The sequence below is a fragment of the Grampus griseus genome (assembly GCF_964374135.1).
Source record: "Grampus griseus genome assembly, chromosome: 15".
In the NCBI taxonomy this organism is placed as follows: domain Eukaryota; kingdom Metazoa; phylum Chordata; class Mammalia; order Artiodactyla; family Delphinidae; genus Grampus; species Grampus griseus.
The window spans coordinates 52,736,867-52,759,001 of NC_139009.1; the positions used below are offsets into that span (position 1 = coordinate 52,736,867).

Below are 22,135 nucleotides of genomic sequence, written 5' to 3' on the forward strand. Positions count from 1 at the left end.
CCTTCAGAACTTTGGCATTTAATTTGTCCAAGTCCCAAATTTGTTGTTCCTTATTTTGTGCTCTCACCACAATCATCATGAACTAACCCTCATCTCCTAATAGAAATTGCTTTTTCTATGTATGAGCACTTGTTATGTTATAAAATTAATTCTAAAAGACCACTTTTGTCGGATGGAGATGGAAAGTGCAACTGTGATAGTACGTAAAAGAGGGAACTTAAGCTGGAAAGGATTTGAAGGGGAAGTGTCAAGGCATAGCAGGAAAGCATACATACATCAGTAGATAAATGATATACACATGGAGATAGGGGCAGTGATTTGGGGACTGTGGATCCTGCCCACTGAGCTTGGGCATTCCTTCAGAATCTTTCTCAAAGGATGGGTGCAGCCACTAATGCATTCACTCATTCATTCCACAAATGAATATTTAGTATTTTGTATGACCCAGGCCCTGTTCTAGGCACTGAAGATACAGCACTGAACAAAACAGACAATGTCCTTGCCCTACCTCCCTTCAGGAAGCTTGCATTTGAGTGTGGACACAGAGAACAAAAAATAGTTTTAAAATAATGTCAGAAAGCAATAAGAACTACAGAGAAAAATAAAGCACAATACGGATGGAGGCTTTAGGAGGATGCTGTTTTAAGTAAATGACCAATAAAGAGAAGTAAAAATGCCTCCCTGAGGAGATGACATTTGAGTACAGATCCAAATGAAGTGAAAGAACAGGTGATATGATTATTTGGAGAAAGCGAGTTTGAGGCAGAGAACAGCAAATGCAAAAACTCTGAGGTTAGAATGTGCCTGGGACAACTGAGGAAAGGTAGGCCAGTGTGGCTTGTGGGGAGTGAGTGAGAGGGATATTCAGAGAATGAAATTAGCAAGGTAGTCAGGGGCCAGGTTACACTGGACGTTTCTGATGAGAAGCCATAGGGTTTTAAAAAGCAGAGAATTATAATTTATGTTTTAAAGAGGGATCAGGGCAGGGCTTCCCTGGTGGCGCAGTGGTTGAGAGTCTGCCTGCCGATGCAGGGGACACGGGTTCGAGCCCTGGTCTGGGAGGATCCCACATGCTGCGGAGCGGCTGGGCCCATGAGCCACAACTACTGAGCCTGTGCGTCTGGAGCCTGTGCTCCGCAACAAGAGGCCGTGATAGTGAGTGGCCCCCGCTCGCCACAACTGGAGAAAGCCCTTGCACAGAAACGAAGACCCAACACAGCCAAAAATTAATTAATTAATTAATTAATTAAAATATATATACATATATATAAATAAATAAAGAGGGATCAGGGCAAGAGTAAAAGCAAGGAGACCATTAGGAAGCTATTGCAGTGGTCCAGGTGAGAGAAGATGATGGCTTGAACTAGAATGGCAATGCTAGAGGAAACAGTATGTCGATAGATTTGAGATATATTTTAAAGGGGACTTGCTGAAGAATTGGGTGTGGCATACAAGAGAAAAACTCAAAGGTTTTTGGGCTGAGCAACTACGTTTACTGAGATAGGAAACACTTGAGGAGAAGTAAATTTAGCTTGAGGGAATCGAGGGTTTGGTGTGGACATGTTAAGTTTAAGGTGTCTATGGACATATAAGTAGAGACATCAAGTAGTTTGAAGTTCTGGGTGAAGTGGTGGCTGGAGATTATATTTGGGAGTCATCAACAATGTAAAGGTAGTGTTTAAAGTCATGGAACTGAATAAGCTCTCCTTAAAAAGTGAGTGGAGAGATCATAAGGGTGGGGCCCTAATCTAATTTGACTGGTGTCCTTATAAGAGCAAGAGACACCAGAGGGCTCTCTTTGCATGTGCACACACAGAGAAAAGGCCATATGACAACGAAGTAAGAAGATGGCTGTTTACAAGTAAGGCAGAGAGGCCTCATCAGAAACCAACCCTCACAGCACCTTGGTCTTAGACGTCTAGCTTCTACAACTGTGAGAAAATAAATTTCTGTTGCTTAAGAAGAAAAAAGTGGAAAGAGAGAAAGAGGTCCAAGGTCTGAGCTCTGGGACATTCCAATCTTTAGAGGTGTTAAAAGATCAGGTTAGTCCTCTACTGACACCTAGTTTGTGTACTCATTAGGATCAAGGTATGTCCATCATTTCAGATTTCCAAATGTCTTGTGTCCTAGCAGTATCCCTAACACCAGATTTTGGAATAAGAAGGTATAAACAAATTAATAAATTAATTAATGCATTTTTATAAAACAACCTGTGGGGAAGCATAAGGTTTCCAAGTACACTGGTGCCAAAGATATTCCTGAATATAGTAATGGAGATAACCAGAATTAGGGGAAAAAAAGTAGTCTGAATCTCAGGAAAAGAATATTCTAGCCCAGACAGTAAAGTATCTCCACCTGTTTCCCCAAAAGGTTAGTTCTTAAGCTCTCCAAAATGGAAAAAGCCTATGTAAGATTTGGCAGGACAAGAAGGAAAAAGGGCACCAAGATACTGTCCTACTCCACTACAAGGAACTGGAGAATTCAACAGCTCAGAAAATGAGAAAGAGCAGACAAAGAAGCAAAGGGAGACACCTCCAGAGCACATTTGAGTTTGAGAAGAGATCCACAGGATGAATAAATGAGAGGGCCCATGGGATTTCCCAACATTGTTCCAATTTTAATGTCGTTCCTTGTGCAGAAGATGACTAAGGCAAAATAGGAACTGAAACTTTTCCTTTTCTCCGATACCCTGTCAGACAGGAAGTATCTTCCTTGCTAGTTCTGCTCTGACCATGTTTCTTCCTATTGCTTTTATAATTTTTTCCTTCTCATTTTCTTCAATAAGCTCATACCAGAGAGGTGTGCTTTCTCTTTAAGAAACTAAGAAATGATTCCCATGATATTCAGATGGTTCTTCAAATTGGTTTCTCTTAACCTTATGTTGAGTACTTGATTAGAAGTGAAATGGAACTGGGAAAAGAAAGAGAAAATTTTACCAGATGACATCATTAAGCAAAACAAAACTCAAGCAACCACAAGAATCCGAGTTTCATTCACTCAGTAGATCAAAAATATGCGAGTGCCTCCTATATATGCCAAGTACACAGACGGGGATACAATGGTGAATGATGCAGGCATGTATTGGTAGAATATGCGTAGAATACGGCCGAAAATCTCATCTCAGAGAAGTGGAGATATTGGTTAAGACAGATGACTGCTTCCTAGAAGAGGCAGTTTAGTAGCCATAAAGAAGAGAAATATTATATCATACATCATGTATTGACCGATACATCATGGTCTCATGTATTGAAGAACTGGTGCAGTAAATAACTGTGAATGAGCTATTTTATAATGGTGATCGCAGCAATTTAATTGAATTCAGTATTCTCACTGGCTAAGGAAATTCCCCCCCAGATCATGTGATTATTATGACATCTGGGGAGAAGTGAAAAGTAAAGGCATGCAGGATCAGTACTAGAAATCAACATTGGGTGATACGTTCAATCCATCAGGCAGCCAAGACTGATCCCATGAAATCATCAGGAGACATGGGAGACAGCAGGTGCTAAACACTACAATCCAGAGAGGCAACAAAGTATTATGACCCCTGGAGTGAATTCTAGGGTTGAAGCAAATATTTAAAGTATCAATATTATAAACCATTCCTCTGGAGGCCCAGTGAATTTGCATCAGGATGAGACCCAATACCTCCCTCAACCCTGCCCCACAATCCAATCCATGGGATAAATTCTGGAGAAACTCATAACTATAGACAGACAAACAATTTTACATTGAGGAAATCTATAATGAAAGGTAGGGTCACTGATCATTTTAACAGATAACCTGCTGGAAGAGAGATAACATGTTTTCTGTAATTTATTCCTTCATTCAGCAAACATTTTTTTTTTTTCACGGTACGTGGGCCTCTCACTGTTGTGGCCTCTCCCGTTGTGGAGCATAGGCTCTGGACACGCAGGCCCAGCGGCCATGGCTTACGGGCCCAGCTGCTCCGCTGCATATGGGATCTTCCCGGACCGGGGCATGAACCCGTGTCCCCTGCATCAGCAGGTGGACTCTCAACCACTGTGCCACCAGGGAAGCCCTCAGCAAACATTACTGGGTATAGAGGGAAATCATGCCTGACTAATCCATTAAAGTAGAGAGACAAAAGTGAATGTAGTTAAGACAAGAATAAGAAAAAACCATTTAATTGACTCACTATAGGGAATTGACTAAGGAAAAGAAACAAAAGAACAAGAAACAAACAGGTATTTTTTTCTAGATAGAGAAGTGCTAACAATGGGGTTTCCCAAAGATTTCTGTGATGTTATTCAACATATGGAACAGATACATTCCTGGAAATTTGCCTGCTAAATCTATTTCAAATTACAAAATCTCATTTTCTCACTTATTCTCATTATAAAATGAGTGATGCTACAGTTTAATTTCTAATGTAATTTTAAATCCAGCTCTTTTATATATATGTGTATATATATAATAATTACATAAAATAAGTGATTGTTCTTAGAAAATACAATATTTTATGAAATGCACGAAAGAACATGGTACAAAGGTAAATCTTGTATTTGCCAGTAGTTTTAAGGATTTAAAGGATAAAAACAGTGGTAAGAAGTGAACAGGACAGCACATTACTTTTGTACAAAATCTTATAATTTACAGAGGACTTTAATACACACCATCTCTATAATTCATATGAAATGCCAGTACAACTCTGGTTCATAGTAAGTACGTAAGTTAAAAAATAATAGTAACAAGGTTAATCCTCATACTAATTCACAATCAGAAGGGTAAAGTAACTAACCAAAGGTCTCATAATTAGTGGAGAAGTAGAGACCAAGACATAGGACAAATCCTATGTCCCCCCACAACCGGCCCGCCTAGAAACTAATATCCTTTAACTCTCACTCAGTTGATTTCCATGCAGTAGCCCATCTGGTTTTCTTCTCTCCAGCTTCTTCTTCAACCTAAACCAGCTTCCCTCTAAACCAGTGGTTCTCAAGTGTGGGGATGATTTTGGCCAGCAGGGGACATCTGGCAATGTCTGGTGACACTGTGGTTGTTGCAACTGTATATGTCAGCCAGTTCCATTGAGGCTCACCTGAACAAATCACCTGTAAATGAGTTGCTGTGGAGGCAAAGGTGTTTTCCATGTTCCAACAAGCAGATGATTTGGAAGCTTCTCAAAATCTAATCAACACTTTTCTCATAAAGAAAAGGTAACAAATGAGGACCAGGTCAAATATTTTAAATGGAGTGGTGAGTAGTGCACAGTTCAGATCAGAGCCTGGAGGAAGCCTGTACCAAATGTCTATAACTCTGTTCAGGGATATGACTCTGATAACTAATGCCAGTTGTCAAGAAAGAAAAAGCCCAAGGGCAAGTCAGAGCCCTAACCATAGCCTGATAGAAATATCCTGTAAGAACATCTCCTTGCTTTTGTTCTAATTCTCGGTTCACCAATCAGCCTTCTTATCTATAATTTAGTCCCTTGAGTAATTCATCCATCAGGTGGGGGGCACTGAAGCTATGAATATATATTTGATAACCCAGGAGTTCAGAGTAAAGAGGAGAGGGCTTAGAATTAGGCCTTGAGGAACCCTAACATTCAAGGACAGGGGAAAGAAGCATAGGCCTGAAAAGGACACAGAGAAGAATGCTGGAGAGGTAGGAAGAATATTAGAAGAGCAAAGTGTCATCGAGAACTAACAGAAAAAAGTATTTTAAGAACACTGGAGTGGTCGGTACTGTTGAATCCTCCTGTGTATTTTAGATGATGCTTTAAAAAAAAAGTCTATTGGATTTAGTAATACAGAGGGTTTTTTGTAATCTCAGTGTAAAAGGTTTTCAGTGTAATCAGGAGAAAAGTATAGCTGAAGTTGGTTATATGCTGAGTGAGCAACAGAGAAATGGAGACCCCAAACAGAAATTCTTTTGAGAAATTTGATTCTGAAGGAAAGGGATAAGATATGGTGGTACCTGAGATGAATACTAATTGTGTTTATTTGATTGAGTAGAAAAGAGTAGAGTCTATTTAAGTTGACCAGAAATCTCAAGGAATTCCAAATAGCCAAAACAATTTTGAAAAAGAAGAAAGTTCTTACACTTCCTGATTTCAAGACATATTATAAAGCCACAATAATCAAAATAGTGCGGTACTATCAAAAGACAGATCTACAAGCCAATGGAACAGAATAGAGAGCCCAGAAATATACCCTCAAAAATATGATCTTCAAAAAGAGCCAAGATCACTCAATAGGGAAAGAACAGTCTCTTCAACAAATGGTGCTGGGAAAACTGGATATCCACATGCAAGCAGTGAAGATGGACCCTTACCTTACACCATACACAAAAATTAACTCAAAATGGATTAAAGACCTGGACTCAGACCCAAAACCATAAAACTCCTTGAAGAAACCATAGGGGAAAAGCTTCATAACGTTGGATTTGAAAATGATTTCTTAGATATGACACTAAAAGCAAAAATAGACAAATGTGACTACATTTGCATCAGAGGACATAATTAACAGAGTGAAAAGGCAACCTACAGAGTGGGAGAAAGTATTTGCAAATCATGTATCTGACGAGATTAATATCCAAAATATACTTTTTTAAACTCCTATAACTCAACAACAACAAAAAAATCAAAAAACCCAATTAACAAATGAGCAAAGGACTTGAATGGACATTTCTCCAAAGATGATATACAAATGGCCAACAAGCATATGAAAAGATGCTCAACATCACTAATCTTTAGAAAAATGCATACCAAAACCACAATGAGATATCACCTCACACCCACAAAATAGCAACTATCAAAAAAAAAAGAACACAGGGCTTCTCTGGTGGCGCAGTGGTTGAGAGTCCGCCTGCTGATGCAGGGAACACAGCTTCGTGCCCCGGTCCAGGAAGATCCCACGTGCCATGGAGCGGCTGGGCCTGTGAGCCATGGCTGCTGAGCCGGTGCGTCCGGAGCCTGCGCTCCACAACGGGAGAGGCCACAACAGTGAGAGGCCCGCATACCGCAAAAAAAAAATAAATAAAATAAAAAATAACAAGTGTTGGTGAAGATGTGGAGAAACTGGAACCCTTCTGTACTGTTGGAGGGGCTGTAAAATGGTTCAGCTATGAAAAACAGGAGGTTCCTCAAAAAATTAAAAATAAAACTATCATCTAATTCAGCAATCCCATTTGTGGGTATATAAGCAAAAGAAATGAAAGCAGGGTCTTCGAGAGCTATTTGTACACCCATGTTCACAGCAGCACTATTCACAACAGCCAAGAGAAGGAAACAATCCACATGCTCATCAACAGATGAATGGATAAACATAATGTGGTACATACATCCGGTGGAATATTATTCAGCGTTAAAAAGGAAGACAATTCTGTCACATGCTACAACATGGATGAACCATGAGGACATTATGCTAAGTGAAATAAGCTAGTCACAGAAGGACAAATACTGCATGGTTCCACTTACATGAGGTAGCTAAAATAGTCAAACTCATAGAAGCAGAGAGTAGAATGATGGTTGCCAGGGGCTGGGGGTAGGGGTAAACGGAGTTGTCATTTAAAGGGTAGAGTTTCAGTTTTGCAAACTGAAAAAGTTCTGGACATGTTTCACAACAATGTGAATATACTTAACACTACCAAACCGTACAGTTAAAGATGTGTTAAGACGGTAAATTTTATGTGTTTTTTACAATAAAATATTTGTTTAATTAAAAAGTTTCAAGTTTGGGACTTCCCTGGCGGTCTGGCGGTTAAGACTGCGCTCCCAATGTAGGGGGCCCAGGTTTGATCCCTGGTCAGGGAACTAGACGCCACGTGCCGCAACTAAGACCCAACACAGCCAAATAAATAAATAAACATTAAAAAAAATTTTTAAAGTTTATTGGAAAGGTCCAGTTGACAGAAAGGATTATTTTTAAAAAGCAGGCATCTGTGGCAAAAACTCTTTCTAAGCATTTTAAGTATGTTAACTTACTTAATTCTTATAATAAACCTATGAGTTAGGTATTTTTATATTCATTTTATAGTTAAGTGAACTCTGGCACAAACAGGTGAAGTAACTTCCCCAAAGTCACACGGCTAATAAGCCAAGATTTGATACCAAGAAGAATGGAGCAGTTTGCACTTTCCACCAGTAAGAGAAGGGACAGTCATGTGGGGTTCTGAGGGAATGGGATCCAAGTCTATGCCAGAGGCTCCCAAACTTTCTCAGTTCATGGCACCCTCTGTGTCTCAGAAATTTTTATGGCTCCCCTAGTCCAAAAGAAATAACAGAATTCAAACAATTTAAGTATTTATATCCCAACAACTTGGTAGCCATTTGAAAACATAAGACACAGAGATTGAAAGAAAAATATATTTAATTCCTAAATAACCACATTACTTACTAATGGGATGTGTGCACTATTAGAAGTTGGGCACTACACAACTTCTCAAACCTTGGAATCAGACTGGAAACCCTTACCCTCATTGTGTTCTATGTTAATTCTTGTGTGGTACTTACTTGCTTTTTTATCACAGCAAGCTCTAAAAAACCAGCTTCATAGAGATATGACCTCCCCCAAAGGAATTTAGTGTGTTTTAATGTTGAAAATCTGCTCTACCTGGAGCTACTTGTTTGTGTAGAATCCAGCAGAAGTCTTGTGTTTTTCTTGAAATTTTAAAATATCCTGCAGGACTCCTGTGAATTCACTGTAATTCCCAGGGTGTATCAGTGCACAGTTTGAGAACTGTGGGTCTAGGTGGGATGCTTGGCTTTAAACAGGAGTAAAGATTATTCCTCTATTATGGCAGAAGGATGGATACAGATAGAGATTTATATGTTTGGCACATAGTGTTAACTGAGATCTCACAATTCAACCTAGGATTCTACCTAGACCAAGGGGACTACCAAATGATAGGTACTTCACTGTGGAAAGCCACTGTGAATATTTTACATTCAACACTATTTTATAAGAAGCATAGTTGCAGCTGCCTTTAATTTCAGTCACTTAAGTAGTATAAATGCTAACCTAATAGTTTTATTTTTTAACTTTATTTTTTAAAATAAGGGGTATAAATCACAATTTGGCAAAAGTACTTGATGTGTTTTCTCTACCAGCTATTTTGGCATATCTATAACACAATATTCTCAAATATCATGAATGTAAAGTTGCTGGGTTCTCACACCCAACCATATATACTAAGTATATATGTACATTTCTAATTGGCACATTCCAAACTGTGCATCTAATACAAAGTTCTAAGTTTGAAGTCATATTTTAAGTTTTTATATAAAAATTAAGTACAAGGACGAAAATATAATGCACTAAAAGTCTTCTCATTAGCTAGCTATCGATGTAAAACTTTACTCTCCCTTTATAAAGTACATACATGTCTGGCATGTGTTTGTTTCCATTTTGTAAAATACACACGAAAATCAATGAGAGTCATTAGATTATTCAGATTTTGAACTCATTTAGCTTTAAACATATTTACTATTAACTGTAACTGGATATATGGAGGAAATTCATAGTCCTGAACTGGCTTCCTTTGTGGCAAAATACCTTGAAGCTTCCAAAACATTATTAGACCCAAATGCCAAGGGCAGAGGCAGGGAATTATGAGTTTCCTCAAAGAAATGTTTTCAAATGAAAACAATTAATAAAAGAGAAAGGACCATTTATGAAAAGAACAGGAAGGAAATGCTGATTGATGACACAAAGACACATTATTATGAAGAAGATAAAAATTTTCTTTGTGTCATAACCGTGTTCTAAAACTGGGTCCATATATTACTGTATATTTAAGAGTAAATAGTTAATGTATTGATGAATTATCATAGGTCATCAAACTTTGGATTGAATTAGTCAAGATACAATGTAAATTTTCTATTTTTCCTGGAAAGGAATGATTTTTTTTCCCTAAAAGAGTAATTATTAGGGCATGATATTAAACTGGCTAGCTGAACATTAAGATTACTCAGGTATACTACTGTGTGTATGCAAACATACAGATACGCATTCTTATTCTTAATATAAACCTTTGTGGGGGTGACGGCCATGGGCATGCATCACTCAGAGCTCCTTCAGGAGGAACGAATGCTGGGAACACAGCTGACTGACCAAGACCAAATATTCCCTAGGTGGCTACTAGCCAATGGCTGAGCATGGTGTGGTACTAGTCCAACGGGGGACTCCTCTAATGAGCAACTTTGACTCAGGGACTCTCCTGTGGCTGAAATTTTCTGAGCACCATGCTGCAGCCTGAGGCTCCTTATACCCAGTCCTTTCTCCTCATCGCTCAGGGCTCAGACCAGCATCACAGTCAAAAGGCTCTCCTGCCTGCTTCCTTCCCCTTTATCTTTCACATCTCCCCATAAATCACTTGCTGTTCTAGCACTATCTTGACATCTGCTTCTCAGAAGCACTCTGGGCATGTTTAAAAAGTATTTCAGGGCTTCCCTGGTGGCGCAGTGGTTGAGAGTTCGCCTGCCGATGCAGGGGACACGGGTTCGTGCCCGGGTCCGGGAAGATCCCACATGCCGCAGAGCGGCTGGGCCTGTGAGCCATGGCCGCTGAGCCTGCGCGTCCAGAGCCTGTGCTCCGCAACGGGAGAGGCCACAACAGTGAGAGGCCCGCATACCACAAAAAAAAAAAAAAAAGTATTTCAATTAAAGAAATACACATATAAATTGTTAAAATGTCAAAGAATACTTGGAATTAAAGCAGCTGTTTACTGTCTTATCCCACCACAGCCTCTCATCCCACTTTCAAATGTAACCATTTCAACTCTTGGTAATTTCTCCTGGTTCTGCCATCATATTTCTAAATACGTTGTGTCACTTAGAACTGCATTCAGGTGCATGTAATAGAAACCTTAAAAAAAAAAAGTCATTACTTAACCGAATGGAAGTTTGTTCTTCCTCACAGAACAAGAAATATGGCCTTAAGCAGTCCACGGCTGAAAAGACAGCTCCATGACATCAACAGGTACCAGAAACCTACTTTTCATCCCCTTTCCCTTTATTAAGTGGCTTTTGATTAACATTACTCCAGCAATTAATTCTTCCCTTTTCTGCATCGACTGTACTACTCCCATTAGCTTACCAACAGGAATAGATGTTATTCCTTGCATCTAAAACAAGAAACAAAAACCTCTTTTTTTATTTTTTTGCGGTACGCGGGCCTCTCCCGTTGCAGAGCACAGGCTCCGGAGACGCAGGCTCAGCCGCCATGGCTCACGGGCCCAGCTGCTATGCAGCATGTGGGATCTTCCCGGACCGGGGCATGAACCCGTGTCCCCTGCATTGGCAGGCGGACTCTCAACCACTGCGCCACCAGGGAAGTCCCAAAAACCTCTTTTAACCTCACCTCTCTCTCAAGCTCCTGACCTATTTCTCCATTTTCCTTTATAAAGTAATCCCTTCTGATGTTGTAAAGCCCTAATTTCTCTCCTCCTATTTTCCCTTAACTACATTCCAGTCAGGCTTCTGCCCATGCCATCTACTGACCCTGCTCTAATCTAGGTCACGAATGACCTCCATGCTACTCCATCCGATAGTCAATCTCAGGCAACTGTTACTGGTATGCTACATACCAGCAACACTCAACTTTCTTCCTGAAACCTAGTTTCCAGGGCACCACATTCCCTTCAGTGTGCTCTACCTCTCTGGCTACTCCTTATTCGTCTCCTTTCTCCATCTCTCCCTTTCTCTCTCTCCAATCCCCAATGCTGGAGCACCCCAGAGCTCCGCCCTTCTGCCTCCTCTAGTTCTCTATCTACACTCACCCCCTTGGTGATCTTCACTGATTTCTTGGCTTCAATACCATCTCTGTTGCTGCCTCCCAAATTTCTCTCTCCAGCCCAGGCCCTTCTCTAAACTACACATTCCTATAACCAATTGTCTACTGACTTCTCTACTTGAATATCTAATAGGCATTTCAAACACTGACGTCAAAAACTGAGCTCCTGATATTGCCCTCAAAAATGTCTCTTCTCAGTCTTCGCCATCTCAGTAAATGGCCATTCTTCCAGTTGCTCAGAACTTTCTCCTATATTCCACATCTGATCCATCAGCAGAATCTGGCCACTTCTCACCACTTAACCGCTCCATGCGGTCAAAACCACCGTTATGGCTGTTCACCTGGACTATGGTAGCAGCCTTCTAACTGATTGCCCTGATTTGATCTTCATTTCCTTCAATGTGTTCGCATCACAATACCTAGAGTTATCCAATTAAAAAGTAAATCAGATCAAGCTCCTCCTCGGCTCAAAAGCCCCGAAGGGTTTCCCATCTCACTTAGAGTAAAAGCCAAGTCCTTCAAAGGCCTGGAAGGCCCTTATATAACTAGTGCCTCATTTTCTCTCTGATCTTAATTCCTACTACTCTTCTCCTTGCTCGTCCCACTCCAATCAGATAAACTCTGATGTTTTTCAAACATGCCACGTATACTTCCATCTCAGGGCCTCTGTACCTGCCTGGAACTCTCTTCTCCAGATACCTTCCACGGCTTGCTCCTTTATGTCTTAATCACACGAGGTTTTTACTGGTCACCAGATATCAGGCCCATCCTGCCCTACCATCCCCCACATATACTTCCTATTTTTCTTGCTTTATTTTTCTCTTAACAGTTATTACTTTCTTACATACTCTAAATTTTACTTATCGATCCCTTCTTGACTGTCTACCCTAATAAAACTTAAGCTACAGGGGAACAGGAATAATGGTCATTTTTGTCTGTTTTATTCACTGGCATCCCTAGCAATGAGAATTCTATTTGGCATATACTAGGCACTATATATATATGCCTTGAGTGAAAGAATGGTCAAAAGCAGGGCCCGGTCCCTTCAGGAATATTTCAGATCCAGACTGGAAGCGCAGAAGCTGAAAAGCCACATCCCAATTGAGTCTGGTGTGACGTTATACATATATATAAAATAAGTACATGTATTTTATATGTAAAAATACATTTAAAGTATGCAATATTCCTACAATATTTTGCTTTTTTAGAGTAATTTCAAACGCCTCAGCCTGGGGAAGACATATTTTTGGATAGGGGCAGTGGTCTATGGAGAATAATACCACTAGTTTGAACAACCTACTCTGCCCTCATAGCAGGCAGTGAATGGCAGGGCTTTGTGGAGCCACTGGAAGCCCTAGGCAACAGGAAGAGTCAGTAAAACAGTGCAATACTTATTTAAAATTCTGATATTTTGCTCATTATAGGTCTTCTGAGGGGCATTAATTCTGATTTTTAAATGCTGTACAAAAATATGACTTAAAAAAAGTAAGCTTTCTTGTAAGTCCTACCAGGAACCTCTGCTTACTTTGGCCAGAACTGCCTCATTTTGCCACTCTGAACAATAGGGTCTGTTCGTAAAGAAAAATGGATACTGGACAAGCAACTAGCAATGTCTTCCATATGTTATTTCTTGATTTAGTCATTACCTACTGATTTTTTTTCAGTAAAATTTAATTATCCTATATCTTTTATTATCTTATTAAATATTATTATTAATTCTCCTAGATCAGACTAGATATCAGATCTATCAGTTCCTTTTCTTCCCTCCCTCCAATATCCCTAGGAGAACCTTCTGTCCCCTGCCCCAATTTGGACCAGCTGCTACCTAGGCCTAAGGCACAGTCATCCTAAGATTTCTCTTCCTTTCTTTCCTGTGTAAGATCCTCTGTTTCCTGGATCCTAAGAAATCTTGCTTCTTGGTTCACTCTACTGCTTTAGGGCAGCACATCTTCCAATAACTTCCTGAGAAAAAGTCCATGGCAGGTAGGTAAGATTTTTTGAGAGCTAACTAGCTTGAAAATGTCCTTGCTTGAAAGACAATTTAGAATTCTAGACACAGAATTCTAGGCTAAAAGCTCTTCCCTTCAGAATTTTGAAGGCATGATTCCACAGTCTTCTAACTCCTTGTATTGCTGTTGAGAAGTCTGATTCCCATTCTTTTCTATGTACCTTATTTTTCTTTTTTTTACTGCAAAAGCTTTCTGGATCTTCTCTTTATCTTTGGTTTTCTAAAATTCACAAAATATGTCTTGGTATTAGTCTTTTTTTCAACCACTGGGTCCTTTCAAACTGGAAACAAACATCCTCCAGTTATGGGAAATTTTCTTCTATTATATTTTGTTTGTTTGTTTCTTCCCTCCTGTTTTCTATCATTAGTAAGATATTGGACCTTCTGGCCTGATGCTCTAATCTTCTTATCTTCTATTGCCTATTGCTCACTATGTCCCTTAGTACACTCTGTTCTGCATTATAGGGATATTTTAACTTTATTGTTCAATTCTTCTATTAATTCTTCTATCTATGCTGTCATATTTTTTAAATTCATTTTTATTTTTATTTATTTTTGGCTGCGTTGGGTCTTTGCTGCTGTGCGTGGGCCTTCTCTAGTTGCGGCGAGCAGGGGCTACTCTTCGTTGCGGTGCACGGGCTTCCCACTGCAGTGGCTTCTCTTGTTACGGAGCACGGGCTCTAGGCACGTGGGCTTCAGTAGTTGTGGCACACAGGCTCAGTAGTTGTGGCTCACGGGCTCTAGAGCACAGACTCAGTAGTTGTGGCACATGGGCTTAGCTGCTCTGCAGCATGTGAGATCTTCCTGGACTAGGGCTCAAACCCGTGTCCCCTGCATTGGCAGGTGGATGTCTTAACCACTGTGCCACCAGGGAAGCCCCTATGCTGTCATATTTTTAATTCTCAAGAGCTCCTTTCCTTTTTCCTGAGTATTCCTTTTTCAAAAATAGCATCCTATTCTTGTTTCAAAGATGCAAGAACTTCTCTTATTTCTCTGTGGGGATTAATTTTAATTCCTTGAATTTAGCTCTGTTTATTGTACTGTCCCTGATTCTTTTTCTTTTCTGTTTGTTTTAGCCTCAGACTCATAGATCTTAGATTTACAGATGGAGATTTCCTTGAAAGTACTGTGGATCTCTGGCTCCCTGGTTATATTTATTTTTTTAAAAGATCTTTATTGGAGTATAATTGCTTCACAACACTGTGTTAGTTTCTTTTGTACAACAAAGTCAATCAGCCATATGCATACATATATCCCCATATCCCCTCCCTCTTGAGCCCCCTCCCACCCTCCCTATCCCACCCCTCTAGGTTGTCGCAAAGCATCGAGCTGATCTCCCTGTGCTATGCAGCTGCTTCCCACTAGCTATCTATTTTACATTTGGTAGTGTATATATGTCGATGCTACTCTCACTTCACCCCAGCTTCCCCCTCCCTCCCTCAGTGTCCTCAAGTTCATTCTCTATGTCTACGTCTTTATTCCTGCCTGGCCACTAGGTTCATCAGTACTATTATTTTTTTAGATTCCACATATATGCGTTAGCAGACGGTATTTGTTTTTCTCTTTCTGACTTACTTCACTTTGTATGACAGACTCTAGGTCCATCCACCTCACTACAAATAACTCAATTTCGTTTTTTTTATGGCTGAGTAATATTCCATTGTATATATGTGCCATATCTTTTTTATCCATTCATCTGTTGGACATTTAGGTTGCTTCCATGTCCTGACTATTGTAAACAGTGCTGCAATGAACACTGTGGTACATGTCTCTTTTTGAATTATGATTTTCTCAGGGTATATGCCCAGTAGTGGGAGTGCTGGGTCATATGGTAGTTCTATTTTTTGTTTTCTAAGGAACCCCCATGCTGCTCTCCATAGTGGTTGTACCAATTTACATTCCCATCCCTGGTTATATTTAAAAGTGAGTCTCCAAAAAATTGATTGGAAGCTTGGTGTGTACAAGGAGGCTTGTTAACTTGGGCTTCACTGTAAGGAGATTTGTTGGCACATCTATATTTTCAAAGGGAACTACCAAATATCAGTATGCATAGGCTTTGCTCTGGGAGTAATAATCTATTTTGTCAGAGAAGGGTCTTCTAAATAAGTTACATTGAGATATAGCCTTGGTGCTGGAGCGGGTAAGGAGTTGGGGAAGATCTCACCATTCCAGATACAGACTCTTACTTAATCCCCTTATTTTCAGTCTAGCCACCTTACTTCTGCTCTGTGCTTAGAATCTTCAAGTCCAGAAACCCCCTAGTTTGGTGTTTCCAGAAAATAATTATCCCATTTCATTTGTTCTTTGTAGAAACCACCTCTGGTTTTCATGTTTTAGCCTACATCCCACTGCCAGGCTAATCTCTGTGCTTTCTCTAAATTCTTATTACCTTTTTAACTTGGTGTCATACACCTTAGCACTCACTAGTGTCCTAGTGATTTTACATGTCTGTTTCCCTTGACTAGGTTATACTGGCAACTCAGCCCACACTTCACACATCTTTAGTGCCTCCTGCAACGGTGGCAGTCAGTAAATACTGTGTGATGGGTTTTGTATAAATAATATGCTATTACTAATAGTTGTAACTTAAAACCATGGTTTGTCAATTATTATTTTATGAGGAAATCGAAACTCATCTTCACACAGTTTGGTGAAAGATCAGGTAACGATGCTATTCATTATACAACTGAGGAAGTTATAATAAAATAAGTTCCTCAAGGTCACAGTTTATCTGTGATATGCTTGGAAAATAATCTCTACTTTTACATAGCCTGTCAAGTAATTCATTACAAGAATTTAAAAAGAAAACTATCTTTTCTTGGCATTTTAAAATTGTATCTGGAAATGTCAAATAAGTATAGAAAGAAATCAGGGTAAAGATGACTATATCATACTTTTATGCTCAAATGTACATATATGATTCAAATAATTTAATCTAAAATCAATATATATGAAGTTACATCTATCTTAATGATAATATTGCTTTTAACTAATTATGCAGTAATCTGCAAATATGAATGTGACTTGAAGCACAATTTAAGGAATTAAAATATTCCACCACAGCAGTGTACAATTTAATAGTAGCTTAATGCTGAAACTATTATTCCCTAAGAATAGTTTGGAAAATGGTTTAAGAAATTCAAAGCAGAAAATTATTAAATACTTTCTCATAATAAAATAATTTTAGGAGATCAAAAAAACAGTGAGAAATATATGTGATACACTTTTAATTCATTTCAAACTAGTAACAGGTACAGTCTGAAAAACCAACTTCAAAAGAAAGTTTTCAAAAAAAAAAAAAAAAGAAAGTTTTCATATAGAACATATGTATAGGTAAGTCTTGATTTATAAACTGTTCTGAATTTACAAATGGAATTATTTTTTAAATGGTACAATTTACAGGTCATTGAATCACTGAATCAACAACATGAATTAAGCTTTGATACTGATGATAACCTATCAAAAAAAAACCCTTGTTATTCAACAGAGGGAAAAATCCAGGCTCAGATTGCATCCTCTGAAATTCTTTATGTTGTTGTAGTTGCATCACTAATTCCTGAACAACTGAACCTTTCGAAGAAATAAGGATCCCTTAAAAAGAAGACAACCAAGATAAATTCCATATAGCCTAAAGTTGCCCCTTTTTGAGGGAGGGATAAAAGATTTACATTAGTTAAGGAGTGGCACAGTCAAAAACTGAAGAGTCTAACTATGTTAGCACCAAGATACTGAGGAACTTTTTTCACTTCTTTTCTAAGAATTAGAGAACTTTACGTTGTGATCAATGGCTGCCATTTTAGGGTTAAATATATGGGGGAAATTACTAATAGAAATGAAAGCATATGTTACCTTTAGAGTTACCACACTGGATGATGTACAAAAGGGGGACCCTATGGGAGCCTGTAGAGATGATTTACTGATTTTGCAGCTAACAAAAGGTTAAGGGGATCCTTACGAAAATTTAGCTTGAGCACCAAATTTTTAATTTTCTGTCATATTAGAGATCTTTAAGAATAACACACATATTCATATTTTTAGAAGACCTAGCTAATAGTCCTGTCTAGAAACTGTGGTAGTGGATGGATAACGTTAGGAGGTCTTTCAAAGGCCCTAAAGATATGGGGAATAACCTGGACCTGTGGACACGGTGGAGGTCAAGTTATCTTGTTGAAATATATCACATCAAGAATGTGCTGGTAGTAAAAGGTCTATTTAAGGCATATCTTATCAATCATAGAAATAAAGCACAAAATATGACAGAACATAATGATAAGCTCCAGTGGAAATGTTAAACACAGACTCATTGGTACAACAGCCTATGAAATCAGTATTTTCAGTTTCCTATAAATTACGGAAGTAATTTTGTATATATTCTATCACACAAATTCCTTTTCTGAGTTGAATTAATTCAATAGTGAGGAATATCCATCTTCATACTCTCCCATACATACATGCACACAAACCTGCTTATTAAATCAAAATGCAATAAAGTCTATTTAAAACGGATTGCGTACTGAGATGCTCCACTGCATATTTTCAGATGCCTGACATGTTCCAACTTACCTGTGCAACAGTAAGGGTGAGGCCATGAGACACACCTCTTACTATAGGTGGTAGGCTTCCCCTGCAGTCAAATAATTTTGAACCAGCTTTTAAAGTGAGTAATGGCATTGAGAAGTACAATTTGAGTTGTACTAAGTTTAAAACTTTCTGGAGTATATTTTGTATTCAAGTTTTAAAGTCTGATTAAAATTTTTATGAAAACAAATTATGAATTTTTAAATAATTCCATCCTTTTCAATAGTATCCTAAGTCTAATTTAAGAAGTACTATGGTTCTAAAAAAGAAACGAAATTGAGTTATTTGTAGTGAGGTGGATGGACCTAGAGTCTGTCATACAGACTGAAGAAAGTCAGAAAGAGAAAAACAAATACCATATGCTAACACATATATATGGAATCTAAAAAAAAAAAAAAAGCTCATGAAGAACCTAGGGGCAAGACGGAATAAAGACACAGACCTACTAGAGAATGGACTTGAGGACATGTGGAGGGGGAAGGGTAAGCTGGGACAAAGTGAGAGAGAGGTAGTGTATATATGGACATATATACACTACCAAACGTAAAATAGATAGCTAGTGGGAAGCAGTAGCATAGCACAGGGAGATCAGCTCGGTGCTTTGTGACCAGCTAGAAGGGTGGGATAGGGAGGGTGGGAGGGAGATGAAAGGGGAAGGAGATATGGGGATATACGTATAACTGATGCACTTTGTTATAAAGCAGAAACTAACACACCATTGTAAAGCAATTATACTCCAATAAAAATGTTAAAAAAAAGAAGAAGTATTATGGTTCTAAAAATATTAATTCAACCTTGTAAACAGTCTCTGGAAAATAATAATTATGACAGTTGAGGAGGTAACTAAAGTCACTTTCATGAATAAAGGTAGACTAGTTTAAACAAAAAATGAGCACAAACCAGAGTCCACTAAAATGAGATCTATATTCAAATAGTAGATTAACACAAGTTTATAATCACTACAAATTCAATGTGGTAGATTTATGGATAGAGCCATGGGTCTAAACTTCAAACAAGAGTAGTTAGACCTAAAATTCATGAATCACATTGTAAGCAAGTAAGAATTTAAATTGATACAGGATATTTAATTCCATAAAACAGTTATAATTATTAGTACTGATGTAACTTCAACTACATGTAGGAGTAGAATATTACTAATGATTCGTTTTATCATAAGCGAGTAAAATTTTTCTAGGCAAATAGCATTTTTTAAGCCTACTGACACAGCTGAGATATTTGTCCATTATTTTATGATCAACGGACAAGTGATTACTATGTCCTGAATCTAGACCCATTCAACATGTAGCTCACCTTGTCCAGGCTCTAACAGTGCTGTACAGAAGAACTTTCTGTGATGGAAATGCTCTGTATATATATTGTCCATATGATAACATGTGGCTACTGAGCACTTAAAATGTGGGTAGTGCAACTGAGGAATTGAATTTTTAATTTTAATTAGTTTAAATTTATATTTAAATAGCCACAGGTGACTACCAGCTACCATATTAAACAGTACAGTTTAGAAGGTTCAAAAAGTAAGAGCAAATGTCTTGTTTTGTTAGGTCTAACTCTAGTCTGCTTGTTGATTTCCATAAGCATGGTGTTCACAAGTGCTTACAAGAGTGGTCAAAATACCTTTTGTCCTATGGTTTTACCTTCATTCATAAATATGATTAAGTCTATGACAAACAAAAAATACCATCTGAAAAGACTGTTACTAGTGCTTATAGTGTCAGTACAACTATACTGATTAATGAGGTAGCCTGAGTCAATCTGTCTAATGTTAGTTCTAGAATGACTAGAATTCAAACTATGAAATACCTGTTCCTAAAAAGTTTTTTTCCATTACCTATCATAACACAAGAATACCAATTACTGCATAGTTTTCAGCTCCACTGGTTAAACACTGCGAAAGCATGTCAAACCTTTTTACCTGACAGACATATTTGTTCTTCCATTTGCTCAGCACACACTGACTATTTTGCATCAGCTCCTGAAGGAAACAGAAAAAGAGAGTGCAGTTGGCTATACACATTGTCGTTACCAGTTAAAGTGCTTCTGATTTGCAAGCAAAAAAAAAGATCAGCATGCCTCACAAAGATGCAACTGTTTTGGAACTCCTCACTGGACAAAAGCAAAGCTATCATCACCAGGAGAGTTGATCCTTTATGAAAATTAAAGCTGTTGAAAGATGTTTTAAAACAGATTTGTTTGTTGCCATTTTTGAAACTTCTGGAAAGATACCTCCAACTCCTTGAGTGAGTCTCGAAGTTTTTCTGGGCGTCTGTTTTTGAGCGTCCATGGAAAATCTCGTGCTGGCAAACAAAACGTGTACTACAGTTAGTTAAACATGGTTTAAAAAGGAAACTCTGCTTAGCAATGTGCCTTAGGAGATTAAAATAAAACACCTCCTTAACTGAAAGGAAGTAGGCTTCACTTCCATCATCAAATGACAGTTTTTGAAAGGCTCTGTCATAAAAACAGGATTTTTACCACAAAACAATCTCCCTGATCAAAATTTTATGATGACAACTAACAAGGCTCGGAGAATCCCTGGGAAAGTTTCCTAGGCCTGTGAATCTAGCACTTAACAGTAAATGACCCACTCTTTACCACAGAAGTAACATTTTCATATAAATAAAGAGTCAATCTGAAAGAAATTCCAAACTGTGCAAGTAGCCTTATCAGATCTGAAAATTCCTATGAGTAAATGAATATAGTGAGGAAAGAAATAAAATTTAAAAAATAACACAGAGAAAATGAATTTAAAATTAAGCATCACACATTTAAACTAAGGACAAATTTGAGGGAAATCCAAGTTTTAACAGATTAGACACTAACAGTGCTCTTTTCTATTTAAAATAATTCTCTTTAAAATCTACACCACAATTCAATAATGATAAGCCTTTGTTTTGTTTTAAATTAAAAGATAAAATTATTTAGTAGAGTCTCAATGTTAGCCTAAGACAAACTAAAAATAGTTCTGTTTAAAAGAATTAACAGAATATTAAATTCATTATACTGATATCTATTTCATCACAAAAACGAATTCATCTCTGAATTCTCCTAAATAATAATTCTAAATGCGTGTGTACATGTGTTTTGTGTGTATGTACATATAATATACAGTATATATAGGCATTTAAATTTTTATAGAATTGCTATTATCTTATTAAAGCAAATTAATGACATTCTATAAACATAATTTATGATGTGCAGAGCATATGTAAAAAGTTTTAAATCTCGGTTGCAGGTACTAATACAGTATTTTTAAAAATTAAATGTTAGCTTGATCATTTAAAATGAGAATAAGTAGGATATTCAGCTCCACCTATATTCCAAATAAAACAGTCATATTTTAACCACATTATACTGTACCCATATTACATATATAACACGTTTATATATTTGAAAACAGGAAAGATTAAAGAGAATAAAATGCTAATACTGATAATTACAAATCTTATTCTCTTACAATGGGTAAAACATATTAATAATTTAGGCATAATATGGATAATAAAATGTTATCAGAATTTAAGCATGGCACACTTTTTAAATATATTAAATAATATAAATATGGTTCAATAAGAAAGTTTGTGTTTACAGAAGCATATATCTCACCGAACAATGGACAGAGATTTCAATGGTCTAAACGAAAAATTCCTAACAATATAATTCTTATTCACGTTTATGTACCTAAACAATGGGAATTTATAAGAAATTTGTAAGGAATAACATTTTCTATTTGTGCAGAAAGTTTAAAATATGTTTTAAGACTGAATTTTCAGGGATATTA

General features: G+C 37.8%; 1 protein-coding gene across 1 annotated transcript in view; it reads right to left on the bottom strand.

The window, feature by feature from the left end:
- WDPCP (WD repeat containing planar cell polarity effector) overlaps positions 1-22,135 on the bottom strand; it is a gene marked incomplete at its 3' end in the record, with an annotated part of 258,646 nt that overhangs the window by 127,855 nt on the left and 108,656 nt on the right. The window contains exons 5-6 of the mRNA XM_082672747.1: positions 20,584-20,654; positions 20,216-20,332 (exon numbers count right to left, since the gene is read on the bottom strand). Of these exons, the coding sequence (XP_082528873.1) occupies positions 20,216-20,332; positions 20,584-20,654 (188 nt within the window). The remainder of the gene's footprint in view (positions 1-20,215; positions 20,333-20,583; positions 20,655-22,135) is intronic.